At 33.5% G+C, this 9,644-nt stretch overlaps 1 protein-coding gene across 4 annotated transcripts; it reads right to left on the bottom strand.

The window, feature by feature from the left end:
• Nucleotides 1-366: 366 nt before the first annotated feature.
• LRP1 (Lateral root primordium (LRP) protein-like protein) lies at nucleotides 367-2,997 on the bottom strand. 4 transcript variants are annotated; one of them, XM_028084900.2, is made up of 3 exons: nucleotides 2,701-2,997; nucleotides 1,254-2,605; nucleotides 367-1,047 (listed from the first exon to the last, which is right to left on the bottom strand). In XM_028084900.2, the coding sequence occupies exons 2-3, from the start codon at nucleotides 1,939-1,941 to the stop codon at nucleotides 683-685; spliced, it is 1,053 nt and encodes a 350-aa protein (XP_027940701.1). In that variant the 5' UTR covers nucleotides 1,942-2,605; nucleotides 2,701-2,997; the 3' UTR covers nucleotides 367-682. The 4 variants fall into 4 exon arrangements, with proteins under 4 accessions (XP_027940701.1, XP_027940704.1, XP_027940702.1 ...); XM_028084903.2 differs by having other exon boundaries at nucleotides 1,254-2,114; nucleotides 2,705-2,993; XM_028084901.2 differs by having other exon boundaries at nucleotides 2,705-2,993.
• Nucleotides 2,998-9,644: the final 6,647 nt, after the last annotated feature.

Here is a 9,644-nt window from a genome sequence, read left to right on the forward strand (position 1 = left end):
CTATTACAAAATGGTAATTTAGTATTAGCATATATATAAATATATCACAGAAATTTAATATTATATTCAGAAAAATGGAGGCAGTCCAGAATAAAGATAAATCATGGAGAAAATACATCTGGCACGCAAAGGACTGGACGCACATCAATAACAATTATCACAAGACATTAACATATGTAAATTTTTATCTTTATGGTGTGCTTTATACTGTAGCTTTTGTGATTGTGGGTATAACATTACTGTAGATTTCACCTTGCACCAATCAAAAACTATATAATAATGAAAATAAAGGAAAACAGAAGTGATTTGGGTTGGAAACTTGGAATGAATAATGGTATATAACTAAAATTAAAATGGTGAACCGAGTAAAACAAGTTTTATCCACCTTTTGTTTCCATTTTGAGTTAATTTAGTACATAAAGAAACTATTTGTTTAACAGTTAGATAGAGTGAGGCAGGCTTGACATTCCATGATGATCTCATGCAATGACAGTGGCCAAATTGGGCGAGAAAGAATAGAGAACTAAAAACAAGTTGAAAAATAGCAGCAAGAAAGAGTAACATGCGCAATAGAGATACAAAATCCTAGAAGAAAATTAAAGATTTTGAACCACAACCTACGTCAGCCACTCCAAGCCCGTGTGTACTAATATCTTCTTGCACTTGGAAAGACCCTTTAAGTTCAGTTCATTGGATTACCATAAGCAGAAGAACCCCCAAGTAACCCTCCACCCGAACCTGCATAAACATCAGAAGGATCCATCATCGGAGAAGAAGAAGAAACCCCATTTCTCCCCACCCCACCACTCCCTCCGCTCCCACTTCCGCCGTTTCCACCACCCAAATGCAACTCCGATAGGTTTGGATACACATCCCTATTCTCCACCCCTTGATCATACAGAAACCCTTTGAACACGTGCCCACCGATCTTCACCACAGCCTGGTACGCGTACTCGTCTTGCCCGTCCTCCACCGCCGTCACTCTAACACACTTGAAAACCGCCGGTGCACGTACTTGCCCAGGTAAAGACTCCTTGAACCCCGCATCTGCACACAATTCAACCGATGAACTCCTAGTCAAAGCATGAACCCAAAAGAAACTACAATGCATGAGTTTATGGTTGTGTGTAATCATGCATACTTATCAAGAAACTCTGCAAAATTTAGCATCTAACACTGTGATTGACGGGGGAGGAGAACACATGGGAAACCAAAGGAAAAAAAAAATGGTATTGGGAGAGGAAAGTACGAACCTTGATGGCTAGAGCTTGTGTCGAAGCTTCTGGGAGGGGTGGTGTTGGAGGTGGAAGTGTGAGATGTTGTAGTGGTTTGCGAAGCAATGAGCCTAGGTTTTTTAGTCCCGGAGGTGGAGCCACTGGAGCCAGCGACCGCCGCAGTGGCTGCAGTCATGAGCTGGCGCTCTCTCCGGCGTGCGGCGGGGACCCATGTGCTCTTAACATGGGTAGGGCAATCGAAACCTCGACTTTTGCAGCAAGTCCTACACCTTCTATTGGTACAATCTTTCTTGGCCTGGTTTCCGCAATCCTGGCACGTAGTTCCCCCACTACTGGTACCCGAAGCAGTTAAGCCGCCACTGGTTTGAACCAAATTTCCAGAACTCGTGTTACTTTGGTCGAGAAGCCCCTGCTGCTGCTTCTTCATGTAGTGGCTCTGATGGGGCCCTTGGTCTTGCCAAAACTGAATTCCCCCACCACGTGACCTGTTTCCGAGAAAGTTGTCGGATTCCAGACACGGCGTGGCGGCAAGAAGAGGGATGACGCCGACGCCGAGTGCAGTGGCGGGGTTGAGGGAATCTGCCATGACGGGGTCGTGCGGGGGCTGTTGCTGGTGGTGGTGATGGTGGTGGAAGGACGAGGCTGGCGCCACCACGAACATTCCCATTTCGGGGTAATTGATCGACCTGCTGGCGCCGGACCACATTCCGGTGGTTTGTCCGGTGGCGGCTGCTGGGGCGGCAGGACCAGCATTGAAACCAAGGGAGAGGTCGTCCACGGGGACAGCACGGCCAGCAGCAGCAGCGGCGGAGGAAGCAGTCGCTGCCCAGTCCGCAAAGGCACCAGAATCTGAAGGTAACCTCCTTGTAGTAGCCACAACTGAAAGTGCTTGATTTCTCAGATGAAAGACAATAAAATAAAAAAATTATACAGTGTTGATGAGGGTAGGATGTATGGTGCGTGGGAAGCACAGAACTATCGAAGAAGATGATGAAACATAGATCTTGTAACAGGTATGTTGTGTGTGAGTGTGAGAGTATGTATTTATATGTTGTGTATATATGAGGGTGTATCTAATGCGGGTGTTATTCTTCTCGGTGTGGGGTCTGTGTGGCAGGGAAAGAATTTGTTGGTGGAGGAAAAGAGAAGTTCTCTTTTGATGGAGTTTGTTGGTGAGAAAGAGATGAGAGATCTTGTTGTTTGTTGGGGGGATGAGAGTTGAGTAAACTTAGATTTTTCTCTCTCTATGAAAAGGAAGGGAAAACGAACAACTTCTCTGCTTCTTCTGTTTCTGCTTCTGCTGCTGCTATTGTGGCTACTACTACTACTGTCACTTTGGCTTTTTTCACAGGAAGAAAAAGTTTTGGTTTCTGAGTAAGAAAGAAAGAAAATCAGTTTCTGAAGGGTCCAGCAGAGTGCAGAGGGAGCAGTGAATGAGAAAATGCAATAACGACTTCTTACTTACTTACTGTGTCCCTCTTTCTATCTCTTTTATTTCTTCTCTCTCTTCATCATCTTCTTCTTCTTCTTCCTCCACAACACAACAACACAAACCTTATAATCTGTAAATTGATCTTCTCCCTATAAACACAACCACCTTTGTCTTCCTTGTTCCTTGTTCCTCTGGTTATGGCTTTGGCTTGTTATGGAAAGTGAAACTGAAAATGGCTTCCTTTCTTCTTCTCTCTCCAATAATCAGGCTCTGATAATAAGTAGTAGAAAGAGAGAGAGAGAGGAATGGAAGAGAAAGAGAGCATAAAGACTTTTGTTGTGTTGTTTTTGTAATTTTATGGAGTCTCTAAGAACTCACATGACGCCACTCATTGCTTGTGGGCTCTGGCGCGTGGGAGTCACGTCGGCAGCACTGACGTCTCAATCGGAAGAAAGGCGCGTGCACGCAATTAGGGTGTGTGTGTGGCACGCATGTAATTTGGATGTTATTTATTTTTGAGAATAAAATTAAAGCATGTTGTTGAGTAGCACTGAGCTATATACTGTAGTCTATAATCTAAGGTGTCATCCATATCTTTTCCTTTTTTCCTAAGATAGTCCTTCCAACCCATATCTATGAATTCTTTTCTATAGATCGTCTTTGTCAGATTTCAATTTATTCACTCTCACAAAACTTTCTCTCTTTTCTCTCTGCATGCCCTCACATGTCACTTAATTTTTATTATACCCTCCTTCTTCTTCTTCTTCAATCGTTACACTCCTCAGTTTATGCATGCTTAACAGAAAATAAATATATTCATTCTTCTGTCTAATAACTTGACATTATGATTTCATGCAATAATTGAATGATTTTGGTGCTGGTTGTTGGGTGTTTCATATTATTGTTTGAAGACAATAACTTGTAGCCGAAATTTGGCACTTATTGTACTCAGATTTAGCTTTCTCTTTGCGTGTAGGTTATGTTGAAGTTCTTAACTAGAAATTAAGGTTTTCAGTTCAATAAAAGAATTCTGGTTTTTATTTCATCAATACATTAATGTCAAGAAACACTGTAATATGCTGAGATAGGATTGGAGTAGAATTATACAAAAGTGTGCACTTTAAAGGATTGTTTATTGTTGTAAAAAATCAAAGTTAACACTGATAATTGCTTTATCTTCACTAACATGTAATGTAATGTATGTATATTGTTATTAAATTTGTTATTAAATTTGAATACAGGGTTGTAGTAAAAAATAACTAGTTTGGTGAGATAAAAAATTATATATGTCTGATATTAATCTTTTTACTCGTTGGTACTAAAAAAAAGTATATTGTTATCACAATAATTATTTAATGTAAATTTCATTTATTCTATTACATAATAATGTAGTTTTCTGTCTCGTGAGTTTAGTGGGGGAATATAGCTCAAATGTTGGACCTTTCTGGTTAAAGGTAAAGTGCATACAATCTAAATCAATAAAACACATACAATGTTGAAGAAAAATTCAAAAATATTAAATTAAGCCTCAACTTCAATTACTCTTCAATACAATTCGTTGTACATATCAATTCAAATAATTCAAACACATCTCTCATTAGTTACCAAACTATACTTAAATGAAATGAATAAATATAACACTGAATTTTTTACCTTGACATGCTTGAAGTAACAACTTAGATCACAGATTAGAAAACTCATATTTTTTTTAGTGTAATAGATAAAATTAAACTCCATGGGTAAATTTTTTTTGTACTATATTATATTTTTAATATTACTTTAAAATTATTTTATTTGATATGATATAAAAAAAATACTTTTTGAGTAACAATTAATGCATCTTTTTTTACATATTTTCAAGGTATCTGTATATTTGTTTATCATAGATTAATTTATTTATAATGATTTGTCTATAAAAGAAAAGCTAAAACATATTGGAATCTGAATTCATCTTCTTGCATGAGAGTAAATAGAGTGTTCGAGTTACTTTTTTAAGTAAAATCATCACATTTGTGGTGACAGTTTTTGTGACAGGATTTGAGAAACTTTTACTAGTTTGGTTTTTTTTTTTTTTTCCTTGAATCTAATATAAGTAGTTCCAAACTTAGTTGTCTTTTTATAGACATTGAATGAGATACATGAAATTAATATTTATATTTACTAAAATAGAAAGATAAGGTACAAATCTAGAGCAGTGAAAATTCCTCTGCTTGAAATAAAATGCATCCATCAAATTTGAAAAGGTTTTATTTTCACATAGACAAAAGGAATATATCATGAGTTTCGATACAATTCAGATGAGACTCTTTGAAGGGACAAAACAATATCACCATTTTTTTTTTTCTGAACATGCTCAGATTCATGAAGAATATATAATACCAAACCCTCAAAATCATCATCATATGTGAATTCAGACCAAACCATACAAAAAACTTGGATAAATAAATAAAATCTAACTCAATTTTATTTAGCAAAAGGGATTATTTTATTCACAATATAAAACAACTTGTTTCAGGTATAGGGACCAAACACCTATGTCCAACACTTATATAATCTTTTAAATTTTTTTGTACAACATTTTATTGTCCGCTATCTCGTTCTTTTTCTGGTTCAATTGTCCAGAAGATCGGGATACTTGTCTAAAAGGTTCTAATGTTTAAGTCAGTTCAAGTTCGTTCGGATAAGTACAATTAATGCTGTAATAAATGTGAAGTAAAAAGTGTTGAAGATAGGTGTTTAGTCCCTATAACGGAAACACAACTTATATGCTTAATTAATCACATATTATGTTAAGATGATTTTTAAGTTAATAATTTATTTTTATTAATCAAACTCGGTATCTGCTTAATCAATAAACTTAAGAAAATCCAAAGGGATTAACAATGAACAAGTGAATTCAATTCATATAAACTAATAATAGGTGATGGTGTTTGTGATTAAAGTCACAAAAAAGGAGAATGAAAATGTGTGAACACAATATTGTGTTGTAAATGAAGCAAAGCATCAAACCTAAATTAATTTTAAAGTCCATTCTGAGAAACAATGTTTTGTTGGTATGGTTTACAGCACTGTGTGTACCACAACAAGACACTATATTATAAATTCTATTCACATGTACACATATTTGTGTACTTCTAGGAATCCTCCAACGTACTTATTGGTCGCAAAAGTTTATTCTTTTTCCCTTTACAAATGAGGTTGCAAGATGAAATGAATGTGCTTGCTGCTTTTCATTTCATATAGTGTTGTTTTCTGCAAGTTTCTTATGCAACAAGGACAATACATAAAACAAACAAAAAAATGGGGAAAAGACCCTTCAAATCTTCCGTGACTGTGCATGCATATCATCGAATGTTATTGGCCTTCACTGTCAAATTCTTCCTTTCACATGTTTATGTGTGCCTTGAAAGATTAAAAAGGATAAATCAAAACTTATTTAAATGAGTATAATTTATCAAATTTAAATATATAATATATAAACATTTTTCTTGTCTGGCAAAGTTAAATAATATATATGAATAAAGAGTTAAGAAAATAAATATTGATTAAATTAACTTGAAACACAATTATCACATGTAACTAGTTAATATAGTTTGTTATACACACTCACTTATGTATTGTACAAAACTTCCCTTACCTACATATGCAATCTATTTGACTTATTATACATACCCAATAAAATATTTTACCAAAATTTTTGTAAAACTTTGATATCTTATTCTCACTATGGTTTCACAACTCAATATGAATGAAGGTCTTAATTACCTTTCACACAATCATATGAAATAAATAAGTCCATAACCCATTTTTATTAAATCATTTAAGGGTTAAATATGTTTTTGGCCCTCTTAACTTAGTTGAATTTTGGAATTAGTTCATTTTAAAACTTTTAATCAATTTAGTCATTTATTTTTCGAAATACGTGAATTTAGTTTATTTAATCAAATTTTGTTAAATTTATTTGACATTTCAAGTGTGTTTCATAATAGTATTTGACTTAACATTAAAACAAAAATGTGTCAAACAGTATAAACAACTCAAATACAATCTTGAAATGCAAACGAAACATCAAATAAACTTAACAAAATTGATTAAAAGAACTAAATTCACGTATTTTGAAAGATGAATGACTAAATTGGTCCAAAGTTTTGAAATGGACTAATTCCAAAATTCACTTAAATTAAGGGACTAAAACTATATTTAACCCATCATTTAATACAATAACCAATGTTAGTTTTATAGTATAAGGTTAGAATAAAATCATGTAACCGTTAATAATTAAGTAATATATCTGTGCTTGTTAATTACAATATAGCTTTTAGATTTCTAATGTTGATAAAAAATTTCTTCAACTCAATATAAGATCAAGCATTCATTAAAAAGTAGTCCAACTACATTTCACAACTCTAATTAGCACCAACTAAACTTTATTTTTTAATACTCGTACTAACATATATATATATATATATATATATATATATATATATATATATATATATATATATATATATATATATATATATATATCCAATGTGTGTCAACATTATTTGTGTTGTTATCATTTTGTATTAAAAGAAAAAAAAATAATTTAAGTTTTGTTATTACTATAATGTCGCCATGAATTCAAGAGAGAAACATTAAAAATATTTTCATCAATGTTTGATGATCAAAACACACGAATTTGAGAAGTGTTTAATATAAAATATTCAGTTTATTGGTTTTGTTTTTTTTAGTATCGTATTTCAATAACTTGTCTCTAACTCACTTGGTGAATGTAAATTTCCTAATACTAACATGTTGTAGTATTCTATTAATGCCAATTAGAAAAAAAGAAACACTTGTGTTTTTCAATGTAATTATGAAATTTTAAAACCATAAATATATTAAACTTAAAAATCTTATTATTTATTTATTCTCGTACCGCCGTCTCCCCCTCAATGTACACATTGGTACACTCCCCCTCCAGCGGAAGCATTGGTTTCAATGGGGAGAACAAACACCAATGAGACTTGAGCCTAACCACATAAGATATTGACACCACTCTCAACCCAAAACCTTAAGGCAATGGGTTTATGGGTCTTTATTCTTATATAGTGCTCTACTTTCTTATTTCTGGTCAATGTGGGACTTAGAATCACACTTGAATTCCTAACAATCTCATTGGTGTTGTTCTCGCCCAGTGATACCCCCTCCTTATAAACTGGTATCAGAGCCTTGAGGGGGAGATTGTTAGGAATTCAAGTGTGATTCTAAGTTCCACATTAACTAGAAATGAGAAAGTATAGCACTATATAAGAATAAAGACCCATAAACCCATTGCCTTAAGGTTTTGGGTTGAGAGTGGTGTCAATATCTTATGTGGTTAGGCTCAAGTCTCATTGGTGTTTGTTCTCCCTAGTGAAACCCCCTTCTTGTAAAACCTAACAATCTGTCACCCTTGTCTAACTAGGGACACTCTCACAAAGAACATCATAATTGTATTTTGTACAAAACCCATAAACTCATGAAAGTAAGAAAGTGAAAGATCAAAGACAAGCAGACAAAATTCTCTACTACCATTAGTGAATCCACTGCATAGTGAAGTGATAAAAGTAATAAATTACAGGAAATCGATAATGTTAAAACCATAAATAAATTAAACTTTTTGTAAGCGTAATTAAGTATGACTCAAATTTTCTAAAATATTTATCATTAAAAACCATTATATATTTTTCTATACTTCATAAAATCTTACATTGTACTTTATTATAATACAATTTTACAATTGAAAAGCGTATACAAGCAAGGTGTAAATCCATCGTTCATCTTTCTAAAATTATTTCGATCGATACAGAAAAATTATACTGATTTTGATAATTAAAATGCAAATGTATACTTTATAAAAGCATGGTGATTTAAACTTTATACGTAAAACGTGTCTGTGAATAGTAAAAATGACACTTTTTTTTTTAAATTTAAAAACTTGCGAGTTAATTAGAAGCCCCAAAGAAAAAGTTTGATGAGTGGTGTGGCGCGTGTAAGATGATGCATGGTGGCTGTAAGTAACTAGCCACAAACTTTTACGTGAGAAAAACAAGAAAGAACGAAAGAAACAGGAAAACGAAAAATAAAAGAGAATGGGAAAAAGGTTTCACTTCTTTGCCTTTTTGTCTAAGCTCGTGTCTTAAGGGCCATTAATTAGCTGTGAAACTTTTGGCCAAGATGATTAATCAAGAATGGCCTCAACAAGTGTTAGATAAAACACGTGAGAAACAAAGAAAAACAACATGGTATGGTACGATATAACTGTGAGTTAACATAATTTTTTTTCTAAATTTTACGGTATATAATGGGATAACATGGTTTTACTTGATCGACACGGTTTAGTATGGAATTAGATGATCTTAAAAATTTCTCTGTGTTGATATTTCTTCTGCTCCTTGTCGGACTCTCTCTGGATCTGTTTCTTACGTGAATTCTGAGGGTGGGAATACCTGCAGGCAATCCGACGCAAGTCGTCTGTTTCTTGTCAAGGATCAACTATTTCCTTCTTTAATAAGATTACGCACTGCTCCTTTCTGCAAAACAGTCCCATTCTTCATCCATAACAATTTTAAAAGACCAGGTTAAAGTTTATCTCGATAAAATTTGTTATTTGTTGAGTCTTTTGTTTTACATGTTATCAGACTATTCATTAATATCTAATCTTATCCACAAAATATATGCATATATTTTGATATAAAAGAAAAATGAGTTAAAAATTTTATATTGACTAAAAATAATATCAATTTATAATATATAAATCGTGCAAACATCATTTTACACAAAATTTTTTATAAAATTAAGTTAGATTTAAAATTCGGTTATTTATATTTTTTTAAGTGATAAGAATAGGTGAAAAATATAACGAAATGGGTGTAGTGGGACATTAGTTAAATTTGGAGTTTCAGTGTTCACATCACTAGTTGTCTCAAGGTTCATTGTTGATCTCTTTATCT

This window comes from Vigna unguiculata, chromosome 8 (assembly GCF_037176805.1).
Source record: "Vigna unguiculata cultivar grain cowpea cultivar isolate G323 ecotype 2 chromosome 8, ASM3717680v1, whole genome shotgun sequence".
Classification (NCBI taxonomy): Eukaryota; Viridiplantae; Streptophyta; class Magnoliopsida; order Fabales; family Fabaceae; genus Vigna; species Vigna unguiculata.